The sequence below is a fragment of the Stegodyphus dumicola genome, chromosome 4, assembly GCF_044657685.1.
Source record: "Stegodyphus dumicola isolate Sdum_Otavi_A_Nest chromosome 4, ASM4465768v1".
In the NCBI taxonomy this organism is placed as follows: domain Eukaryota; kingdom Metazoa; phylum Arthropoda; class Arachnida; order Araneae; family Eresidae; genus Stegodyphus; species Stegodyphus dumicola.
Genome location: NC_140771.1, coordinates 248,253,442 through 248,279,324, shown reverse-complemented (window position 1 = coordinate 248,279,324; position 25,883 = coordinate 248,253,442). Strand labels below are relative to the sequence as shown.

At 31.2% G+C, this 25,883-nt stretch overlaps 1 protein-coding gene across 4 annotated transcripts in view; it reads left to right on the top strand.

The window, feature by feature from the left end:
* Positions 1-25,883, top strand: part of unc80 (unc80, NALCN channel complex subunit) — a 249,409-nt gene that overhangs the window by 69,281 nt on the left and 154,245 nt on the right. For all 4 annotated transcript variants that reach the window (XM_085816189.1, XM_085816190.1, XM_085816191.1 and 1 more), the window contains exons 16-22: positions 294-445; positions 1,322-1,466; positions 3,434-3,605; positions 7,756-8,031; positions 9,487-9,677; positions 14,457-14,669; positions 24,658-24,784. In XM_085816189.1, coding sequence (XP_085672315.1) covers positions 294-445; positions 1,322-1,466; positions 3,434-3,605; positions 7,756-8,031; positions 9,487-9,677; positions 14,457-14,669; positions 24,658-24,784 — 1,276 coding nt within the window. The remainder of the gene's footprint in view (positions 1-293; positions 446-1,321; positions 1,467-3,433; positions 3,606-7,755; positions 8,032-9,486; positions 9,678-14,456; positions 14,670-24,657; positions 24,785-25,883) is intronic.

Sequence of the window (25,883 nt, the reverse complement as noted above, 5' to 3'; positions counted from 1 at the left end):
ACATTTATGTGATATATGATAAAAAATTATTGATTACAGAAGTAATATATCTGTTAAATTTGTACTGTTTCATTTTCCCAGTGTATAAAAAGCACATTTATTTGGTAGTTTATGTATGTGATAAATTTTTCCTCTGCAATACTTTAGTATAATTTTCTTTTGAAGTGCCTTTTTTTTCTTTGCAAAAAATAATTCAAAATTATATTGCATGTAAATATTTATCTGCACCCTTACTTTGTTTCATTTAACATAATTCGCTCTATTTTTTCTAAATGTCATTTTATTCCTCTTAGTCACTGTATCGAAGCATTCGGCAGTTCATGGCTTATGTAAGAGAATATCATGGTGGCACATTCAGAAGAGTAGCTCTCAGTGGACTTCTAGACAGTGCAGAAAGGCCCCACAAGAAGAATAAAAACACTATTTCTGCAACAAGAATTGTTAGGTATAAAATTTATATTTATTTTTATTATGTTTGGAAAATGATTGATTTTCTATGGTACTTGTGTATGAACTGACACACAGTAGCACATTCTCCAAAAGTACTGCTTCTGATTCAGATTCCTGTGAATACTAGACAAACTAAAAGCTATTTTCTTGTTAATATCATTTTGCTGATGATGACTTCTTTCTTGTTAGTATCTTTTCACTTAGGGAAGGTGAGGAGACTTCTTTTTTATTTTGTAACCAATTTCAAATCAGTTAGAGTGACTACATATCTACATTATGTAATATTTATGGGCAACCCATTATTTCCAGGCTTATGGAATTTTGCCAAAACAGTCACATATGCTTCATTTGCTATGCAATGAAACTGTACAAGACAGAAGGTGGAAATATGATGTCAACAACAATAGACACAGTATTAGAATAAGAACTGAAACTGGTCTGAGAGAAACAGCTTTCCTTTTTATTGAACAGAGTTCATATGGAAGTTAAGTTCACAAGTAGAATCCATTTACCTGAGTTCATAAGCTGCAGAAAATAATAAGCTATACAATTTTGAATACGATTGTTAAACAATACCCACTGGGAGTTTAAAAAATAATTTTTTTTTTCTTTTTTTAATTTTATTGATCTGCTGATGTCAAAAATGTATTTCTTTGCCATCAGACACATGTAGATTGGAGTATTGTAGATCACCAGTTAATACACAAGTTCCCTTTCTTTTATGCCTTAATAATCTTAGGTCGCAGTTTTTAAAAAAAATATGTAATTTATTATTTATGTGATTGCTAGTATTTAAATATTTTCTACTTTTTATTATTTACTGCTAGTAACTAATTCAATTTTTGATATCCTCTCCTTTAAACCAATAAAGACATACAAAATCTGTTGATCATGAAGATTACAGAGATCCTATTTATTCTCCAACTGTATGTGTTGTGGATGAAACTTCATCAAATAAAAGTACCAGAAAGTCATTTTTCAGGAAAAGAGGTGTGCGCAGAGCACCAAGTGCACAGGTAATTTTTCATTTGGGCATTTTAATTTATATAATTGACTGTCTGATGAAATGTTGTTAGCAAAGGCATCTTCACTCAGAACAGCCTGAGTGCAATTTCAGATAAAGTGTAGATATTTGTTGTCTCCCTCTCTCCTTCTGTGGGTACTCTTGCATTTGGGGGCACCTTTCTAAGTAGTGAAACAATGTCTTATGAGTTTTAGCATTTAACAGCCCGGCAGATATCTAATAAGCAAGTGTCCAGTCATTATGGGAGCTTCTGTATATAAAAGTATGAGGAGTTAGATATCTGGAGAATATATGTAGTTCAATAAAATTCATCATGCAACATGGAAAAAGTCAATAGTTTTATCTGTTTAGTATTATTGCAGTTATAGAAAAATGCTGTTTTGGTAAAGATGTTTGAAGATGTTCAAAGTCTTCTAACTGTACTATAAGTAGTAGCCTCTGCATACGCAGGGGGTGGGAATCAAAAAGTTACAAAACAAGCTGTACCAAAATATCTGCATCTTGTTTACTGAAAATTTCTTTTGTTGTTTATCAAATGTGAGGTACTTGCAACTTAATGCATTCTTCAGGAATGACAATACTCATCAGTCATTTGATCATCTGATTCCCGAGAATGTTGCACAAAATGTGCACTAGAAAGGGCGACTGATTTTATGCTTGCAAGAAAGGAGAAGTTCCATCCTTATTTTGATAGAGAAACTTTGGGTATTGAATCCAGTAATCTCCTATCACCAAGCCTCCTGAAAGAACTTTCGGCTCACCAATATTAAGTGCCCCCATGCTGCAGAGATACCATTCACCTAAAAACTTCCAAGATTCGAATCTGGCCTAATGATATGTTTACCAGTACCACTAACTACAGTATCGATTCGAACAGCCAGATGTCTTTTATAGAACTAAGTAATTATTTTTTATGATCTCAAACCCTCTTTTTAAAATTTTATTACTTTCCACTCTAGCAAATTTTTTTTACTATGAAATTATTGCTTTTTTCGTAGCATTATTTTAAAATGCAGAATTATGTATTATATTCAATTTTTATATGTTCTCTTTTTCCCATAAAATTTAGATTCAAATCTTCACCTTTTAGAACATTTAATGAAATATGTTCAATCTTCTAACTGTTTTGTTTATGAATTTCCTTAGTATATTGTCTACACATGATTCTGATCTAGCTTTTCCTTATAGCTTCTTTGATATGTGCAGTATACTGCTTCATCATATAAACCCAGGAAAATTTGTGGTAACATGATAGGCTTTGACAGTTTTTATAATCCCCTCCTTATTCTATGCTAGTGCTGTTTGTACTATTTTTAAGTTTTTTGTGCATAGTAACTTTCTAGTTTTGCTTGAAATTTTGATTTGTGATATATTTGTAAAAGCTTGTGCGTAAAATATAAATTAATAAAATAATTATGATATAATATAATATATCATAATATTTATATGATATAATAAATATAATAAAATAATAATGATTAAGTTTTGATTAGAAAAGAATATTTTTTAATATCTGGAATTATTTTTGAATAAAATATTTATATTAATAATTTTTAAACATAATAAATAAGCCATTAAAAGTTTTAAATGTAATTTCTTTCTAAACATTTAATTTAAGCATCTTGCTTTTTTTTTTACTGTAAGAATATAAAAAAGTAGTTTTTTATAATTGCATTAAAACATTTCATTTAAACACAAAAATACTTTAATTAGTAAGAAATTTTTTATTATTTAAAGTATTGCTATTAAACCCAGGTGAAAATAATCAGCGATTTCGGTTTTATTCACTCACAGTTTATTTTATTCTAGATATAAAAACAATAATCATTGTTTACTCAGAAAAAAAAAAAAAAATGTAATATAATCTGCAGTGCTGCAAAATATTTGGAATAACTGTCTATATTCTTTTGAGGGTTATAACTGTAAATTTTAAAAATAGATTATAATTTTAATATTTAGAGTGTCCTGGATGATAGAGATGATTTATCTTGTCCCAGTCCTGCACCTGGTCAGGTTGCTCCACCTTTTTTGCGCTGTGATAAGACAATTACACCACGACTGAGTGTGTCAGATGATGAAAATTTGTCACTTCAGAGAACACCTAAGCATAAAGGAAACAGATTTCAAATTGGTATTGGTTTGTAGTTTAAGCATATTTATATATTCATTCTAGAAATTTGAATTTATTTGTATTATGTTTTGAATTAATGCTCAAGTTATGCATCTAATATTGGGTGTTAGCCCACTTATACACATAGGTTAATCAAATGTAATGCTCAATTCCTTGTTGCACAGTAATTGTAATTAAAACAATTACTGTTTTAAGTCAAAAGCATTAGTCCTGTACCAGCCAACCTAAACCTAATTTTTATTTCTTGTTATTACAAGAAAGTTACCATAAATGATCAACATGAGACCCTACTGTATCACTGTGCAGTGATTGAATTCCTGTACCAAATCAAAGCCTAACTCAACAACATCAATCAGTTCATAGCAAATTACTGCCAGTCTACAAAGACAAGGAAGTGAAGTGAAGTAATGTATGCTGAGGGTTTTAAAGAGATGCACCCAGTACTGCACCCAGTACCAGCCATGGTCAAATGGATCATAAAAACCAATGAAAATGATTCAGTCTTTAAGGAACACGTTCAAAATGAGAGATGTATCCTCATGAGACAGATCATGGGGTACACAGGTATGGCAAAAATATATGTGTTAATGCTAACACTGACATTCACTCACAAATTCCACTGACACCAGTAGTCGCATTCTACGGGTTTGTGGATTTGGAGTGATTGAGGACAACACATGATGAAGAATTAAAACAATTTATTCATCAGTATTACACAGGACAGTTCCAAAGCCTCATTACAGTCATAAAAAAACTACAACCAGCAACACTGCCTTCAGGCTGTCAGACTATAATAGTGAAGACTGCTTCAGGGCACAACACTAAAGTACAGCTCCTGACTTGGTTGCTTGCTCTCAAGCTAATCTCTGAACTCAACTTACTCAAGATATTCTTCAACTTCGTGTACAGGCAGGATATATATAGCTTTTGACTTGCCTTCCAGAACATTCTTGGGAAAACCGTTAAGAATTTGCTGTAGGATGTTCTCACTTTGTCTATGGCATATTGCCAAGTTTCCCACAAAATGGGCGATTTTGAACCAAATCTGGCAACCCTAACCCCATTTTGCAGGGAAGCTATCTTACCACCGTAATAATACTTTTTAGCTGGAAGCACTAAGCAATTCCCCCCCCCCTTGGAGAGGGGCATTTTTCTGCTACTGAAAAGTAATTTAATTTCCTTTTCTTATTTTATGAATTCATAAAATATTTAATTATAGAATGGTAAATTATGAATTTAAGATTTAGCTGGGAAAGATAAATGTCAACAAGAATTAGTTAAAGTTATAATATCGTTAAACAATAACATAGCTGAGTATAAACTCTTATACTGTTTTATGCAAACTCTTATACTGTTTTATGCACATTTTGTTATATAAGAGTATTTAGAGTGCGGCCCATGAAAACAACATTAAAAAAATTCGATTGATTCTCATTTCAGTGCATTTCATGAGAAAGGCATTTAGGTATTTCAGCCTGGCAATGTAAGAAATACTGTTCAGCATACTGCGGTGTAAGAGTGCAACATTTGTGGAAATGTGCATAAAGTGTCCTGCTTTTTGAGAAATCATAAAGCATTATTTATACACTGTGATTTTGTAATATGGAGCATTATTTATTTCTCCTGACTGATCATGCCTTCTGAAACATTCTAACTTCTCCACAAAAAAAAAAAAAAAAAAAAAAAAAAAAACTCATTTCATCTATATAACATATGTTTGTTTTCCTTTGGTAGCATAAACTGAGTCCAAACTTCTAACAGACCTAGACCGAATTATTGCTGTGTCTGAAAAGAACTGGCTCAAATTTCTCACTGGCATAACAGTTCAAATAATGCACAATAAACAATAATGCAAATAATGCATAATAAACAATGTTAATTCTATAATACAATGTTGTCTGAACTAACAGAAACCTAGTAACGTGTTCTAGAGTGGCAGAAACTTGCTCTGTCTTAAAATCCAAAACCCTTGACTTAAATACTCTCAAACTAATTCACATTAAACAGAAAAGAGAAGGACAGTAAAAACTGAAATCATAAATAACTGGTTAATTTAAATAATAACTTTATAAACCAAAAGAAAAAAAATGAAAATTTACCTAACAGTATATTTGTGAGAGGAAACTTAGATCATCTTTTAACAAATATGATAAGTTTAACTTTCAAACTAATGGTAATGTAAGAGTTATGTTTTAATGAGCAAAATGATTCAACTTCTGTTACAGATAAGACTATCACAAAAATCTTAATGGTTGGAGATTCTAATTCTCTTTCTGAAATTTATTGCTTAATATTATAAGACATAAATTGAAGGCATTTTCATCTCTGCATTTGTAATTTAATAATGATTTGCTTTCTTTTATTACTATGTTATAAAATTATGATGACAATAACCATTGATTTCGTACATTAACTAGCTAGCTCCTATGGTGCAACCTGCATCAGGAAGGTGGGTTACTCCGGTCAGAGTCATTACACCACTGATTTTCCCCAGGGCTTTCCCTCAATGTTTCAGTTTCAGGATCTTGCAGAATGATCAACAGTTTGGTTTGAACTTGCCCGGATATGGAGAATGATTTTAAAAACCTTCCCCTCCCTTTCTTTTCCCATCACTTGGACATGAATTTTGACTTAAATACTCTTAATTGTTAAATACAGAATTCTAAAATTATAGTTTTTTAAAATTTTACAAATGGTTTCAATATGGAATACATCCTTTATAACTGTGAAATATCCGTCATAATGGTATGTACTATATTAAGTTGTATATCAAGATGTGATACAAATACATTTCATAAAAATTGGACCAACTGTGTTGTCTTAATTTATTTTTAATTCAGTATTGTAGCCAAACTAAGTCAAGAGATTTTTCAAGATAGGGTAACTTTTTTCAAAGTGTAGAGTAATATGGTGTCGCCTCTTTTATCTTCTGAAATATGTAAGTAGATTTCTCTGGTACTGGCACATACAGTGAAATGTCCTCAGAATATATAGAATTAGAGCTATAAATATAATAAAATGTAAACAAATTGTCTTTAATTACTGAATGGTCACAATGGAAACAGAATTTATTAAAATTTATGCAAGTTTTATTGAACAAATTATGATATTGAGTCTTCAAGCATAAGTTTGCTTTGATGATTAAAAAAATTAATTAAAAATGAAATAAAATTGGAAGTCTCTATTTACTTTAAATTTATTTTAAAATAAGATCAGTTCTCCGATCTCCATTATTAAGAAATACCTCTCTACTATTTCAGGAAGATTATACAAAAATAAAAATGAACTGTATATATACATGCACATTTAAAAATCAGCTGTAAATAAAAGAAGTACATAAATTAATTAAATAAACATCTCATTCCAATCAGCTCTCTATAAGGACCACCTTCAAAAATTAAAATTAATTTTCCGAGAAACATAAATAAATAAAATTATTCAGTATCACCGATTGTTGTGTTCCTTATGATAACAATATTGATAAAATACTAAAATTACATGGAACATTTAATTTCATTTTAACTTGGTTACACTGTGGATGAAACTTATATGTATACAACTTGCAAACATGAATATTTAATTAACTAGGAAATAAATATGCAAATCTAAAAAATAATAAGAAACTTTGTACATTATTTGTTATTTGGGCCCAAAGCATAATACTGTATGTTACCAACAGGTTTTGGCTTAGGCAAAGCACATGAAGGCTATCTGCCTAAATTGAGGTATGTCTTTGATGAAAACCTGCACCTAAGGAAAGCTAACTTATATGAATGTTATATCTGGAATGAAACCATGAAATCTCTGATGCAGCCAACAGGCTTTACTTTATCTCGTTCAAGGAACTGTTTGTCTAGTGTTTCTTTTTAAATTGTGCTTAAAGCATTTTCAAATTGTACTTTACACTATTGGAAAGTATTTGATACCTACCAATTTTTGCATAAAGTGAAAGAACTATGGTAAAATATTGTAATTGAACTGAAATAATTATTGAGATGAATTCATCCCCCTTTTTTTCTGCATATATCTGATCTATCTTTTTGAAAGGTAATCAGATTTCTTCTCATAATTCTAAATCAGTGATAAAAACTTATTAAAATTTTAGTTTTCTGTAAATCTTAACTATTATTAATGAAGCATTTTATTTCAGTTAATTGGTTGAAAGGTGATAAAACAAAACAAAATGAATACAGTTTTGGTGAAGATGAGGGGAATCTTCCTTCTGTATTGTTAGAAGGCTACTCCCTTCCAGAAAAACTTTCCAGAGGCTACAGTGTAATGAGTAAAACACCAAAGCTCAGCCACAAGTCATCTAGCCATGTAAGTCTGACACTTTCCAAAGCTAGAAAACGCATGGAAGATCATTTGACAAAAATTGGATTTGGTCGAAATAAAAAAATACATGGAAGTTTTGAGGAACCATTAGGTATCTTTCTTTTCTGCATGAATTTATTATGTTTGCTTATTATTTATTACATCTACTGTAGATTTGAATGTTTACTTATAAAAAAATGAAGTTTCATAATATTAACTTTACACATTATGTTCTATGTAAAATTTCCTGTGACTTTTATGAAAATGTGCATTTGTAAAAACTGTTAGTTTGTATAAATGACATTTTCTTGTTTTCAATAAATTTCTCTTTTGAGTAGTTACTGAAAAGTGTGATTTTCATGTATGAAAATTATATTTGTATCTCATAAAATTTATTTTAAGATGTGCATTTGTTGGATAAATTGTCTAAATAAAATAATTTTTTCCCTAAATAGCTATTGAAAAGTTTTGAATTTTTATGTATAAAAGTTATTTATATTTTGCATTTTTTTCTAAATTATTGATAAGTTTCTAGTTATTGATAAGATTTCAGGAATTTGTTTTTTCATGTTTAATTTTACAAGAAGTTTTTGGCAACTTTAAAAAGAGAAAGAGACATAGCTGAATAATTAAATGAGAAGAATAATTTCACCAGCATACATGAAAATATGAAGTTTGAATACATTATGAGTTATCGTACAAGGGTTATTTGTATATTTTTAGAATGATTTTTTTTTCAATATAATTGGTATTTTATATAAAAATATTTATTTTTAAAATGTTCTGTCTTATGGCCTTTACTGTAGGCTATCAATCTATATTTTGACTTCAAAAAGAGGGTATTTTTTTATAATAAGCAATGGTTGGTATTTTACTCTTTCTTTCTCTCTCCCTCTCTCTTTTTTTAACTGCTTTCTGGAAAATAAAACCAGGTAGTTTTATTTTTTAAGTTCTTTAACCTATATATGAATTTCTTAAAACATAGGTTACTAAAAAATTTATTGATATTTCAATCTGTTTAATAATAAAGTAGATTTTCTAGACATTTTGTCGGCTATATGAAATTAATTCTTTTTATGCAATCACGCTTTCCCGGAATGTGTTTATTAGTTTCAGATTTAAAAATTATGAGTTTGAAATTTTGAATTCTATGCTAAACAGGTTTTAGACTGACTGTTAGGCTAATAAGTGCATTTTCTTCCTATATTTCTTCAGTTCTATTCTACATTTATTAATTCATTTTAAAATCCCTAAAATTAAAATAAGGAATTGGTTGCTAATTATATTCCCAAAAATTCATTTAGCAGCGGTGCTTTTGTGGTACTTTATTAAAGTCATTTAAAAAGTAAATTATTAAGAAAAAAAATTAAATTAGCTGAATTTAGTTATTATGGCAACATTCTTAGAGTAGAAATTTTTAACTAAAGGAATAAAAAGTGAACCATTGAAGCTGTTGAATTAACATTCAAATCTATATTTCTTCCTATTTTTCTATAAATATGCATGATTGTATTTATTTATTTATTTTTAAATGTTGGTATTGCAAGTTGTTATCCTGTGTTCACAGATACTAGCCGCAGAAATTCCTGTGATTTTGATCATGGTTTGAAAGAAGGAGAATTTCTGGTTGCTAAAGAGAGCAAGTTAGTGAATATTACTGCAGTGAAAGAAGGAATGCTGCGACTCTCATTTCAAATGGAAGCTTGTTTGCCTGGCTCTATACCTGATCCTCCACTTTTAGCTGCTGCTTTAGATTTAGTATGTAATTTAGTGTTTAATTTAATAGCTCTGAATAAAATTATAAAATGCATTTTCTGTATACAGTGGAACCTCGTTCAAGTTTTTTCATTTTGTCACAAGTTTTTATACCTCTATGAAAGTTCAATGAAGTTTAGCTACAGTAGCATGGACTGTATTGAAAACTGCATTTCATTTACTGGATTAAAAAAAAATTATCTCGTCAAATTTCTTCAGCCTATTTAGGCTATTACAATTATTTCATTCCAACTGGTAACCTTAGTTCTGCATTTGGTAAAAGTACTTCAAAAAAATGAAGGATGCCTTCACTTTGTAAACAAATGATTTTTTCTTAATGATTTAATTCAACAATTAAAGCAGCCTAATGATGATGGTGTGGCAGTGGCAAGATGCTCCTTACCATGAATGATGCCAAAATCAAAACAAGAGGAAAATTCTAAATGCACTGTTATGTATTTTGACGGCTAACTGTGAAATTTTTTTTAATGTTGCTATGTAATATTATAACAGTGGAACCTCAGATCATGAATGTTTCTCAGCATGAGTTCATGAGCAAAAATTATCTGTGGGGGGGGGGGGAGGAAGAGGGCGGCTTGCATGGTGAGTGGTGTCTTGAGGTATGAACACTCAAATCAGTAACAGTTGATCTTCAAATGTGTTTTGAGGTAACCTATTCCACAGAATTAACACTCAGGGACTTTTTGGAATATTGTTTTAATATTTTCCATTGCTTAAAGTGAACAGTGAGCGCATATCTGACCTATGAGGCTATATATATATATGGTATGGGAAATTTTTTGTGATATCTTTAAAAAATATGTCTTATGTCTATCTTGAAACATGTCCTGGAAATTTAAGTAAAATAGTTAAATGACATAGATCCAGCTGTAAAGTACCAAAAGCATTTTGACATCAAAATCAATAAAATACCTCTTTTCTGATAACAGTTTGAGAAATTTGGGCTTTCTTAATGAAACCCTGTGCTGATCAGAGAAATAAATCTCATTAATAAAGCTAAGTAAGAAATGACTTATTATGAATTCAGCCTGGAAGAAATTGCACCCAGATTTTATTGTAGGCAGAGTCTTCCAGGGCTTTGAAACTTAAGATTTTTTTTAAATCTATCATTACTGTGTCTCTAGACTTGTCCTTGGAAGTTAACAGTAAGCATAGGAAGGAGTTACTAAAAGACCATAAAAATCAACTCAACGAAGAAGAACTGCAATGACTTCAGAAGCAGCAACAAAGAGCGACTGAGTAAATGTTTTGTAAAGGAAGGAAAAATGAACGATCCTTGTTTTTTGAATGATAAAAATTTTGTATTGAGGGACAAGATTCAAACTTTTCACATAGCAATATCATCCTGAGCAGTAACAAGATACAGATTAAGCATTTTCAGTGGCGTTGTCATGTCTCTCATTTAAGAAACTGTTTAAAGTGTAGACAACAGAAAATCAGATGGGACAAATTTTTTGTGAAATGAAGGCCGAGTGTGTTTCAAGCAGGGTCAAGTGGTGCTGAGAAAGAAAGAAAAAAATGGAAGAAGATGCCCTTGGAAGACAGTTAACTGATTTTTTTATGGATAGGGACTTCTCATCCAAATTATATACAAAAGTGCAGTAATTTAATATATCATAATGCATCATAATATTGTAGCTCACTCAAAAATTAGGCTAATTCAGCATTTTTTACTCTTTGCAAGTTTAGATACATTTAGTACTGAAATTTGGTAATTAATAATTCTAAAAAATTTTATTAAATAATTATTATCAAGTACAATAAATTATAATAATTCATAAATGCACGTTATTAATGCATTTATTTAGAGGTGAAAAACAAAACTTTCTAGTTCTTCAAAAATTCAGCGCTTTATTATGTACAAATGAAATTTTAAACAGTATCAGTTGTACACTATCAGTTGAAGAAACAAATTTATTTAATTAATGAAATCATTAACTTTTTCCGCACACAGGTTATCATTTTTATTATTATGTATGGATTTGATCATGTTTCTGAGCATATATTTCATTTTAAATAAACTGCTGCTTTTGTATGTGTATTTTACTGTCTTTTAAAAGTAATTTTGAATTTATGTGGTAAATATTACTTAGAATTTATTTGTGCCTATCTTTTTTAGATCCTATGGTCAAACTTTAAATATATTGCCAAGTCTTTTCATAACTAGTTTGTGTAAAATCTACCCAAAGCAAATAAATATGTCCAAATAATATGTGTGCAAAATGTGTAAAATGTAATGGCAAAAGTAGCGTAAAGACTCATTTTAAGGAAAACCTCGTGTATGGGATCTTTGAAAGTGATATAGTCTATTTTTACTTTAATGTGAGGATATATATATTATTTTAAAAGGAATTTCTTTGGTAGATATGCTGTTATGTTAATATCAGATGTTTTGATGTTTTTTATTAAAGAATTCATTCATTCTACAAAACTTTTCCTGTTGTTTTCTCTACTATGTTCCTCCCCCCCCCATGTACTTGCATTATTTTTATTTTGGGTTTAAACTGTATCTTCACAGCTCTGTAGTTGTACAAGCTGTTTCAAGCCTGATAAAATTGAATTATTTTATTCATGAGTTTTTTGAAAAATGGGCTATTAAATAATCACTGATTTTATTGCTTCTGAGACAGTCTATTGAAAATAGTATTGCAAAATTTGCAGATTCTGAATTATCTTAAGCCAAAACAGCAAAATTCCTTTTATTTGCCAAAAGTGGAACTTGAGTTTTGCCTGGACTTTTGTAAGAAGAATGGCTTGAATTTTTGAGAGAAAATATTTTAGACTGAGGCTCCTATCGTTGAAAATGAATACTGTGATGTTGCTTTAAATTTTTATCTTTTCTAGAATGGCAATAAAATTATTGTTTACTTGGAATTTTCTAGGTTAAGTTCAAAATGTTGAATAAAGATGTGAATTTGTTGGAGCCACGCTTCATATTTAAATTATAGTGAAACACCATAGTGTTTAAAACCAGCAATGTGAAATTTTATTATTTTACAGCCATTTCACTATACCTGCATTAGCTGCTGATGAAATTGTTTAAGGCGTAATAAAATCCAGTTGGTTATTGAAAATTCAGATACCGAGTCTGATAATTACAAAGCAAAAATTTTGGTGATAGTTTAGCAACAATATCCAAACTTTGTAGAAAAACAAAATTTTGTAACATTCAAGTAAACAGTGATAATATGTAGATTTTAGGAAAAAAATAAGAATAGGAAAACTTTAAGTATTAAAACAATCAACAATAAAAATGATGCTCTAAAAATATAAAAGTGATCAAATTATAACATTAATATATGTGTATAATATATTTAAAAATATATAGGTTTTATGTAAAAGAATTTTTGCTATACAAGTTTTAATTATTTGTATGCAAATATTTCAAGTGTAATATACAAATTTGAAAGGTAAAAAAGTAAACAAGAAATGGCATAATCTATAATCTGCAGAATCCACTAATCTGCTCAACCTTTGCTTAATTAATAGGTTTAGCATACCTAAGCACATGGTGTCATTATTTGATTCAGAAATATCCTATTACATATCAATTTTGATAAATTTTTGTTAATTAATTATAGTTATACATCTTTGTTTCTGAAATATGTGACTAATATTTTTAATTTACTATTAGAAAATGTCACTTTCTGTATCTCTTAGAAGGATAATGATTATATTAGGCATCGTTAGGTGGAATACTCTAAAATGAAAGCATAAAATTCATACTTTCACTTCAGGAGTGTATATATTATTATGAATTTTGTATATATGTAAATAATTTTAGTGAAATTGTACAGTACAGGTTTATCCATTGGGTGCTTAGGGCAGGTGCCTGGATAAACTGGATCCAACCATTTTTTTATAAGGATACTGTTTTGTTTTTTATTTTTATATATATATTTACAATAAAAATTAAACATTAAAATTTTGTCTCATTTGTTAGCGAATCCAAGAGCCCCTCCTTGGATCCGCCAGTACCAAATGGGGCCCGTAGATCTACACCCAGGGCCCGAAATGAGCTGAAATTGGCACTGAAATTGTAGTATCTTTTGTATAATATAACATGAAAACTCAGGAAAGAATGAAACTGTGCCAAATAAATAAGAGTAAAGGGGCAAGTATATTTAACATTAAGTCTATCTCACTAAATTGGCAAGATACTGTCAAGATGGCAGTGGTTTTGGTGACTAATTTTTGTCACCAAATTTGGCAAAAAATTTCTAAAACCCGCCAAACTTGGTGGCATTTTGGTCTGGTCCCTGTATAACTGTAATTGATCACTGTGTGTAACCATAACCATGTATACCTCCAGTAATTTTGAGAAACAGAACGTACTAGGGATTTTTTGAGGCCAGGAGTAAACTATATAAGACTAGAGGAAGCATCAGCTCTCTGTTTTTAGTTTAGTTTTCCCTGCAAGCTTTGCCCTTTGTATTTCATTCTGTTTAAAATTTTTAAGAGTTTAAAGTAGTACCTACTGATTTTGCTCTGTCACACTGAAAACAGCTGTACAAATCGTAAAATGTTTCTTTTGCGAAAATAAATTTTATCAAGTTCTGTGTGCATTCAATCCATTATGAGCTTGTATGCATGCAAGAGTATTAATAAATTAATAAATATGCATATATCTGTGTGTATATTGAAGTTACGCATTTATACAATATAGAATATATTTTTTATAATAATATTTCGAAAATGTATTAATTTTACATTTGATTTAGTTTGTATGTTGTTAAAATTTTGGCATATTTCTCTTCTTAGAAAGCTCCAGTTGTCGCCCGTGCAGCTTTGTATTTAGAATGTGCACATTTTGTTCATCGTTGCAATAAAGGATGCTGGCCTACTTGGATGAGAACAAACTTACCTATAGTTCGGTCTTCAAATCCTCATGCAAACAGAATAAGCCATTCTGATTTAAGAAGAACAGATACTCTTCAAAAGGCTTCTGGCAAATTATTTTTTCAGTGGGCTGAGGCAAGTGTAAATTATTTTTGTAATATTTTTGCTAAGTATAAAACTTAGGAAATATGTTTAAGAATTTTAATAAAATTATATTTTTCTCCTATAATGGCATTACTTCTATCTGCCATTTTAATACTTGCAGTCATTATGTCAAATTGCAAAAAATGTGAGTATTTTAAGAATTTAAACTTATAATGAAGTAAGGTATGTTTAATAATTTTATATCCTCAAAAATGAGTGAGATGCTTTAGTATGAGTAATGTTATGTGCTTTGTCTGCAAAGCTTCTTGTAATATTAATTGAGACAACAGACTATCCTTTACTGTGGTATTGTAAGAAATCATCTCATTTGTTGTGCCTAACATGTGTAACATCCTTATGACTGGAATGACCAAAGGAATAAATCTAATTCTCCCTTTTAGGAATATTATTTCTACAACATAAACAGCCTCAAGAACATCAGCTATAAAATTCCAAGAGTTCAATTCTGCTCGTAGAAAACTGATCTGATTGTATTTGCGGGCACTCTGAGAAGTTTGCTCGAGAACTGGAGATCAATTATTGTTTGTGAAATTATGTCCTTGGGGAAGACCGTGAAACTCGAAATAAGAATGCAAAATATTCTCTTTCAGTCCCATGTTTTTCCCCAGGGCCATAATTTTCAGATAAGAGAATGGTATTTAGGAGGCAGAGAATGAATGCTATCCATGATGTCATGGAGGAAGATGGCGAGGAGCTGACCACAGACATATTAATGGGTCTGCATCATGAGCAAAAGCAAAAGTTTATGGAGTTTGAAAAGGAGTAGAAAAAGCCGGAGGAATATCTAACTTCAAATATAAAATGTGAAAAAGAATACAAAATTCTGTATCAAAGCCTACTAAGTAAGAATTTTAATAGTTAGAGCATTGAATCTATGTATCAGCAATGTATTGTCACATTTCCACTAAATATTGAAAAGGAGTTGACAGTATCTGATAGTGTGAAAATCACCCAAAGAGAATGATTCCAGTGATTTCATTAATTAGCTGCAATTCTTCCCAAAGATACAAGTTAGGTTTATTTGTTTTGTATATTTTGTGCTAATAATTTTTATGTAAATATTTTTCAATTGTGGAGCAAATCTTTTTTCATTATTTCATATGAGGAAATTTACTTTGATATGTGAATGCTTTGGATTACTATCATGTTTCTAGAATGAATTATGCTCACAAATTGAGGCACCGGTAGCATGCTGAATACTGAAGGGAACTAGCTATTAAGAAAAGTTGTTAAGTCCTTCTAAGAGGGCTGTGCATATATGGTGGTGGTAGTCATCTTAGAGAGGTGAAATTCAGTACTACTGTTTATTTATGCTCTCAGAAACAATGGTCATTTTTAGAGATCATCTAAAGGAGGTGGTGTTCACAATAGGATTTATAGTATTTTGAATATGATGATTAATGATATAACTTGAAGACTGATGAGTACAATAGTAGTTAAAATGCTCTGTTGAATTAATAAAAATTGAATGAAGAGGGGAAGTTAAATGATCTTACCGTAATAAATAAACAATTTTTTAATCTGATATATGTCATAAAAAATAATTAAATAAGAACATTTTTTTTCTGAAAATGCACAAGGCCAACAAAACAGATAACTTTTTATTTTGCATATCATTAACAATTTTTAAATTAAATCATATTACACTCTGGAATAATGTGTCATGCTTTTATCGGGTTTTAAAGCAAGTTTCCCACCACCACAAATGTTGACTGCACAAACAGTTCGTGTTGTCGTGTTTAATTATATTTTGTCAAACGGTTTTTGGCATTTTAAAGAAAGAGACTTGCTTTAGAACACTGTGTTGTGTAATTTGTAAAAAATTATTGTTATCATCTGAAGTGGTACTGTCACACTACCAAATTAAAACCATCATTTACTTCCAGTTCTGTTGCAAAAAGCCAGCTACAAAATGTCAACAAATCATGTGTACAGCTTTTACTAATTTTCTATCATATGACATTAATTTTCTATCATATGACACTGTGAAGGTTTGGTACCGAACGTTCAAAAACGAGGACTATGACATTCAAGCAGCAGAGTGCTGCTGGCCGGCCTACTGACGTTGATGAGGCCCACCTGCCAGAACTTGTGGAAGAAGATCAGTATGCAGCCATTTGAGAGCTTGCTAAGGAGTTTGACATTAGTGCCATGTCCATTACTCGTGCTATGCAACGCATAAACGTTGACTTCGAATTCAATCGCTGGGTGCATGAGCTCACTCAAGCAGATAAGAACAGATGTGTTCAAGCCTGCATTGATCTGCTCTAATATCAGCACAGGGACAAAACTGTGGGCCGGATCATGACTTGTAATGAAAAGTGAATTTATTTCAACAACACAGGCTGAAAAGGGAGTTGGTTTGTGCTCGGGGAGCCCATCAGCAGTGTCGCAAAGTGCAATTTGATTAACAAAATGATCATGCTTTGTATCTTTTGGGATTGCTGTTGTACAAAGAGTACATAGAAAAACATATAATCCTCAACAGTAAGAGTGTACAGCGAGATGATAATCCATGTTGACGCTGCTATCAACGAAAGGTGCAGAAAGGACCACATAAGTCTGCATTCACTGACTGGACTCTGTAAGGACTCGAATGGGATTTTTTTCACACCCACCATCTTTTGCCACTCCAACATTGCTTCTTTGGAATTCTACCTTTTTTCACATCTGTAGCTACATCTTGCTGGTGTTATAGTTCATTCTCTGGAGGACGTCTGAAATGAGGTTGATCTTGTTTTGGACTCATGGCCACCAAGTTTTTGGGCCGAAAGGTTCGAAGAACTACCAAAACGCTGGCAAAAAAATCATAGATTTGGTTGGTGATTACAACCCGCACTAAAGGTACTGCTTTCAAGTTTTTCCCCCCATAACTTTATTAACCCCTTAATGACTGATAATTTTCTAGCTTGAAATTTAAAAAAAATTAATTTTTTAGGAAAAGCCAACATTCAGGATTATTGTAATTGAATGTTGGTTTTCCAGTAAGCCTGGAAAATTTAAGAAATATGTGTTTTAAACATTAAAAGAAAATTTTTTCTTGTGTGATAAATTTCAAAGCATGAGATGCAAAGGCCAATGTCACAATCTGATCAATAGTACTGAGTTTTCTTCCTACATCTCTTATTGTTTTCATCTCTTCTGGAACAAAAAACTTTGCATTCTCTTGATGGTTGTTGTTTCTTATCAATTGGGGGTAACAGTCTAATAAAACGCCTTTCAATCAAACAGTTTGGATTATCCTCCAAGCTTGGCCGACCTCTTTTTGGAATGGTGTCTGATGACTGATACATTTTAATAAGTTCATCTACTGAAGATAAACAAACCTGTAATGTGTGACAGTTGTAGGTTTTTTGACAAGTTTGTTATGATACTGTACATAGAGTTTGGAACGAGCTTAGGCTCGAGCTTCATACTCGATAATTTTTGGCCATTTTCCAGTACTCGATACTCGAATCAAAGCTCAACGGGCTTTCAAGCTCTGTACATACAAAATGTTTTTCGCTTTACATTTTATTTTTAATTTATTTGTCAACATATTTCTTAAGAATCCTAGAATACATTTTATTGGTGTCATAAAACTGTTCCTTTTTAAGTACATAAAAACTAAACCTTTTGCAATTGTATTACGGATAAGTAAAGTTAAGCAGTGAAAGGATTATAAGTATACAGTGGTGGCCAAAATTGTGGACACTTTTGGAAATTTTTATGTTTTTGAACTTTGTATGCTTATAGAAAATGTTACATTTCGCAAAATGCAAACTTGTATATATCATTTTAAAGAGAATTTATTACTGAACTCAATACAAAACACAAAATTCAATTATTTGCAATACAAAAAAAGTTATATGTACTTTAACATAAATAAAAAACACAGTTATGAAGTGGTTTGTAATGTCTAGCTTTCCTGGCCAATCACTGTTCTTGTTCTGAGAACCAATCAAATGTTAGTAACTGCCAGTAGAAGCTGACATCATGTTTACACTTGAAACAATTCATTATTTTGCTTTGTTCTGTAGAAGGAGGACCTGTTTCTTATACACTGCAATTACAAGTAGGAATTTTTGTAAAAATTTTTAATATTTAGTCAAGAAGCAATGACATCAAATAAAAGAGTAGATTGGACACACAGAAAGAGATGTAATATTATTGTGTTACGAGAAAGTGGTCTTTCCTATGCTGAAATTGCAAGACAGGTAGGTGGTTCAGTGACTACATGTGGAGTACGAAAGTTTTGTTTACGATATCAGGAGACAAATTCAATAAAAAACAAAGAAGGAAAAGGCCGAAAAAGGTGCACCACATCTATTGATGACAGAAGAATAAAATGACTATGTCTCCAAGGTAGAAAAATGTCATCAGCAGTCATCAGAAGTGATCTGAATGATGTTGGTGTTTCTGTCAGTTCAAGAACAATCAGGAGAAGATTAACAGATGTTAAACTGAGAGGTCGAATTCCACAAAAGAAGCCTTGTCTTAATTTTCAGCAACGAAAAAAAAAAAAAAAAAAAGACTACAGTGGGCAAAGGAACACATTAATTGGACAGATGATCAGTGGTCACAAGTTATATGGAGTGATGAAACTAAGATATCGTTATTCGGTAGTGATGGGTGAAAATATGCAAGACGTAGAATAGGAGAAGAGCTACATCCTGACTGCATTTAAGCAACTGTGAAGAATCCAGTTAGTGTTATGATTTGGTCATGCATGTCAGCAGATGGCATTGGTCGCCTTCATGTCATCGATGGGACACTGAATGCCAGAAAATACATTCACACTATTCTAGAACCAAAACTTCTACCTTCCATCAGAGATCTCTTTCCCAACAATTCCTCGTTTACTTTTCAGCAGGATTCTGCTCCTTGCCACATGGCCAAAATATCGAAAGAGTGGTTTCGTACAAAGAGCATTAAATTGTTGTCATGGCCAGGAAACAGTCCTGACCTCAATCCTGTCGAAAACTCATGGCACCGCTTGAAAACTCTTGTCCGAATGAGGCACCCATCAAATAAAAGAGAACTAATTGAGTCTATAATTGTTTCCTGGCATCATGCAATAACGAAAGAAGAGCTTAAAACTCTTGTCAGCTCAATGAAATGTCCATGTGAAGCTGTAATAAAAAATAAAGGATACCCTACTAAGTACTGATAACTCCCTGCAATCATCACTATCTAATGTATATCGATAACTTTTATCGTTTAACATTTTTTGTATTGCAAATAATTGAATTTTGTGTTTTGTATTGAATTCAGTTTTAAATTCTCTTTAAAATGATATATACAAGTTTGCATTTTGTGAAACGTAACGTTTTCTATAAGCATACAAAGTTCAAAAAGAAAAATTTCCCGAAGTATCCACAATTTTGGCCACCACTGTATACAGTAAAATAATGCTTTTACTTTTACCTGAAAGTGTTGAAACTTGTCTTGTTAAAGAGATGAATTTATTGCCGCCTACAGTACATAGAAATGCAAGGATTTTTAATCTTTATCGATAGAAACAATATACTTTTAATTTTAAGTAGTAATGTGTATGTAATATTAAATAATGATTTTCTTAGTATCAGTAAAAAAAAAAAACAAAATTACAAATTGTTGAACATTGAAAATGCCATGTTTCGCAAAACAAATATATATTACAGAGTACTAAACAGAGAAATACACGCAGAGACACAAGCAATTCATGTTTTAACAAATCATAAACAAATAGAATGGGATTAAGTTTCAGAATACTTCGGACCTCACAACAAGCTAATGCATCGAATGTGACAGAAAGCTATACTTCCTTTTAACCAATAAGAATGTGATTACTAAAATCTCAACACAAATTTAGTCAAAATGTTAGCAATATTTTTGTAAAAATGGTTCATATTATTGGAGTTACAGTCGTGAATACACGCATATTCTAGAATAGTATTTTTTATTTTTTTTAGAAATGTAATCATGCTGAAAAACAAAAGATCAACTGTTTGGAGTCATTTCACCAAGGCGAAATGTTTATTATAAGTCTTTTGATAATGTAAGTATGTCAGCTTGAAATGCTCGAAAGCCCGAAAAAATAGTCAAGTTCTAGCTTGACCTTATCCGAGCTTCAAATCATCGAGCTTTACCAAACCCTAACTTTACATCTACCATGTCATTTGTATGGACTGTAGATAGCATGGTAAAATCTTTTTTATCTTTCTGTTTCATGGGAAGAACCTTACTTTGATGAATAGTAACATTTTCGCCTTTTGCATTTCTCTTTTTTACCAAATCTTGAGTCATTACATTTTGGTTTAGTTTTACAGTTTCATAAATATCTGTCTGAAATTTTAAAAGCATGTCTGCCAATTCTGGTGAGGTATAAAAATTATCTGTTATCAGACAATATCGGATGTGTTTTAGCAGGAGTTTGATAAATGACACCACAACTTGAATTGATTGGGGCAGATCTTTATCTTTATCTTTTTTTTTTTTTTTTTTTTTGCATCAAAAGCCATACTTTTTCCAGTATGTATAATTTGTGACCATATATACCCTGAACTTGATTCACATAACAAATACGATTTTACTCCAAAACGAGATCTCTTTTTGGGCGCATACTGTTGCCATCCTAAACGAGTTTTGAAGAGCATGAGTGTTTTATCAATTACAATATCATGTCCAGGAGTTACAGCTCTTTGATATAATTCATTCAAGTGCTCTAACACTGGGCCAGATTTTATGCAGCTTGGGATTTGGATGTGTGTTACAATCAAAAGTTTCATTATCTGCAAAATGCAGAAACTTGTGTATTTCATAAAATCTATTAGAAGGCATTATGCTTCTGAAAAAAGGTGTTGAAAGGGAAGGATTTTTGTACTTGGTTTTCTTACAATATCTTGTAAAATAACTATAGTGAGAAATTTAAGAATTTCTTTCTTTGTGGCAGGTATCCAAGGTTTTCTATTTTTGGATAGGGGAATCCTGGAGAATTTTGGCATTATTTGGCATATCTGTTTGTTTCCCAAATGATGAGATCCACTAAATTGTCATTTACAGAATACTCAAAGTATTGTAAGACAGCAGAACTTAAATCAAAATTTATATTTACATCTGGTGTTCCCAAAAATTTAAAACGTGGGGATGTATGATCTAATAAAGTAGATACACTTTTAGACCATACTCGTCCAGGCAACAATACAGATCCATCATCACTGCTCTCAGATTCACTAACCGAACTTTCATAAGAATCCGTTACTTCCGAATCATCTCAGATCCATTTATACTAAATCAGAATCTAATTCACTATCTGACTCTGACTCCATAGTGTACAGAATATTAAAAAATACCGTAATTTCCGGAAGAAAGGGCGCATCAGCGTAAACGCCGCACTTGAGAAAAATGGCGGGAAAAAAATTAAAATTACACAGAAACGCCGCATCAGCGTAAACGCCGCAATAGATTAAATTGCGCGTGACATCGTCGTGGGCCGTATTGATGCAAAAACTCAACCTAAGTCCTGATATATGACATACCAGTTAAGAAAAATGCATAAAATGAAACCATAACTCAAAAATAAATTAAAGGTAAGAAATGTATAGCTTCTGTGCCGTTTAGAGACATTTTCAAAAATTTTCCGCTCCCTAATTAAAAACTATCCAACAAATACTTGTACCCTAACTGATGGGATCTGTATTTGGCAGAATGCCAAGAAAAATCCATTCATGCTGAAAGGGAAATACGTCAGAGTTCGTTATTGCGAGGCAGGTGGAGTCGTGTCCGCCTTTGAAAAAAATTGCAGAAAAGGCAGGGGTGGAAAGAGGATGGGTCCTGGAAGATTCATCGAATGGCAGAGGAGAGAGACTATTTAAACTGATGAGAATGTTGATTTGAAAGGGGGAAGAATGTTATTGTTCTGAGATCTCGTTTAGGGTGAATAAGGCATGTAGGTCCGTTCAAGGGAAAGAACGTAAACAAAATAACGTTCGCAAAAAGCAACTGAGTGGTCTTTTGTGTGGGAACAGCACCAATCTATGCACAATGACAAGGCCATCCAAACTATGTACAATGACCATCATAGGAAATACTTTATTTTTAGTGCACCTAAACGTCGCATGGGTAGAAACGCCGCACCCGCTGAAAATTTAAGTTTTAAACACGTAAACGCCGCGGCGTTTCTTCTGGAAATTACGGTAAGTATATTTTATCACAGAACAGAAACTATGTGTATTCACAAAGAGACTAACTAAGTACCTGGGTTAATGCTAAGGTTACAAAATGCATATCATAAATACATGTTTCATTAGTTCAAACATCTAGTTTTAAATAAACTAACTATCTCTAATTACATAAAAAATATTATTCTGCTACTGCCATCTGGTGTGTAAAATGAGAAATAAAACTTTTTCCGGGCAAAAGAAATGAATATGTTTTAATCTTTTTTGGCATGTTGCTTTTGAATGCTCCAGCCTGGAAATATCACAGGGATGAGAAATAGAGGGCAAAACCCCCCACCCGTCATTTTGATGGGTGTGAGTAGGAAGGGGTTAACCCCTTTCACTGTTGCTAGCTGATCATCCCTTTCCCTTTCCAAAAATGCATAGACATTTATTTAAATTTGGATCTTTTTAGGTGTTTTATGATTTAAACAAGAATATGAAAAATGTTAATAAATACTAAAACTTGAATGAAAGTATTTTTTATTTCCGTAAACTAAAACTAAATACATAGCAGGTAAATAAAAGACTGATTGAATCCACCTGAAATTATAAAATTCTCCTCTAGAGGCAAATTTTCCCCTGGTTGAGAAACCCTGCTGTACTCCACTGATGGTATGCAACTGCAAGACACCACTGTATTTCTATAATTGTCAGGACTACTGTTCCTTCTAATTGCCTTTGGAAACATAACTGGAGTCCTGAATAGGAACAGGGAGTTTACTCAAAACTTTATGTTTGTGCATGTGTAGAAGGTACAGTACAAATACGAAGGGCTAACTTTACCCTTTATTTCTCACAGCATACAGCCATTCCTGTACTTCGGGAAATAGAGACCAGCACTTATTATTAAAACGTAGAAAGTAAGAAGTAAAACTAACTAAACTAAATAAGAACTAAACTTAGATACCTTACAGAGACTAGTAACATGAAGATTTGTCTTTTAACACTACATATGTAGTAAGCGAAATGCAATGCATCTTCAAATATCAGGGAGAACTAAGTTCTGGCCTTAAAGGCAGATATGAACTGACTGAAAAGCATGCTCGTGGTAAGGCAGTGAGAAGTCTCGCTCTTTTCTTGGCTAAAAGCCACATCTTAAATACTTATACAGTTTACAACATCATTTGCATAAACAAAACTATTCGCGTATATTCTGGCCAGAAATGGAAAATTAGAGAGGATAGCAATGATGGTTTTAAAGTAAAAAAAAAAAAAAAAAAAAAGTAGTTAGTAAAACTTACATAATATCAGATTGGAGAATCATAAGCATTTTAATTATAGTGTTTTTTAATGAACAATTAGCATAGAAATTTTAACAAATCATCTCAGAATGTGAAAGTGTGATTGTTTTAATTATTTTCAAATTTCACTGTGCTAAAATGTGTATGATTAAATTCATGCAGAATAGTAATATTGTACTGAACAATTATAATCACTAGTCTTAACTTTAAGATTAATCAGTTTTAGCATTATTGCATTCTTTAGATCAAGGTCTAAAGCGATTATTTGATGGCGATATTTAATGAAACATATTGTGTGGTAGTAGATTGCTTTAGAAACTATCACTTTTTTGCCTGTTTCCTGCTTATGTAATTTGAAAATATTTTCTAGTGCTTCTAATCTCAGGGTCATCAGATGTGTAGCATATATTGTTTTATATTTTTATAATTATGGATAATATTTTGTACATCTTCCCATTTCAAAATATTCTTACATGCAGAAATGATATATAAATAGTTACTTACATCTTAGAAATTATTCTTCCTTATTTTTAGGCCATTGGTATTCGCTTAGAAGAACTTTTAGAAAAAGAAGAAAAAGAACAAACTATCAGTAGTAGTGATGATAACAAAAAACGTCAGTTAAGATTAGAAGATGAAGAGGAAGATTTTCTTGATGAAGGTAAATTTATTAAATATAATTATGTTCTGATTAATCAATGCTTTTTTTAAAGTGATTAGTGATTAAGGATGAGTTCTTCATTTGGACTAAAAAGAGTACTTGTATCTGTTAGCTTTAATGATAATTTATATTTTCTTAATGAAAGTTTAAAGTAGAGATTGGCCAAACACTAAATTTTCTCGAATCTGAATCAAAATTCTGAAAGATTCTCGAAGCTTTTGAATCTTAAATCTCTCAAAGCATTCATATAAAAAGAAAGGAGAACATTTATTTAATATTAAAAGTTTTCCATTAAAGTAAACTTTTAAATCCACATGTAATGAAAACAAAATTTTAGAATATAGTTTTTTAAAGTAAATCTATATTTCTTAACTTCTGAAAACCAGTGACCAGATACAGTATCAGTCACAGTTACAGTGTCTCCAGAAGCCAGGTCTGATCAAACTCTAGGCCAAAAAAGTTCTGCCTCCCTTTCCTGAAGTTTTTAAAAGATAGATTGCAAAATGCATAGTCAGTTGACCTCCCTACTATTTCCTTACACAAATGTTTGTCATACTTTGTGAATTTGTAAATCCCCCCCAAAAGGAAAATATAATGTGTTGACATTACTGAAGACATATTGTACTGTAACAGTTCTGTTTTATTAATAGTTGTAAGCTCAGTGTTCCTCACATATTTCCCAAATATAATGAAAATATGAGCAAATTATGTATAGAAACAATTTTCATATTTACTTTAGGAAGATATGAAAATGTAGACATTGGAAGTGAAAGAATGATGTGAAAATAATCAAAAAATATAGTATGTTGAAGACAACATAGTCTCCTGGTTAATTTATGGAACATTACAAATTATAATAAACAGGCGATTTTTATTTATTAAAAGCAAAATGCTCAACTTACGCAGCTGAAATTATAATATGTATACATTATTTCATAGCAATCCTTCATGCCATACTTGAATTACAGAAAATTGTCTCTGATTTTACCACACGTTTCCTACTTTAAAAAGTTAGTATTGAATAGTGGGTCATCAGCAAGGTTAAATGCAAAATATTTAATTCAGAAATGTTTGCAACAGCAAAATCGTGAAAAAATTA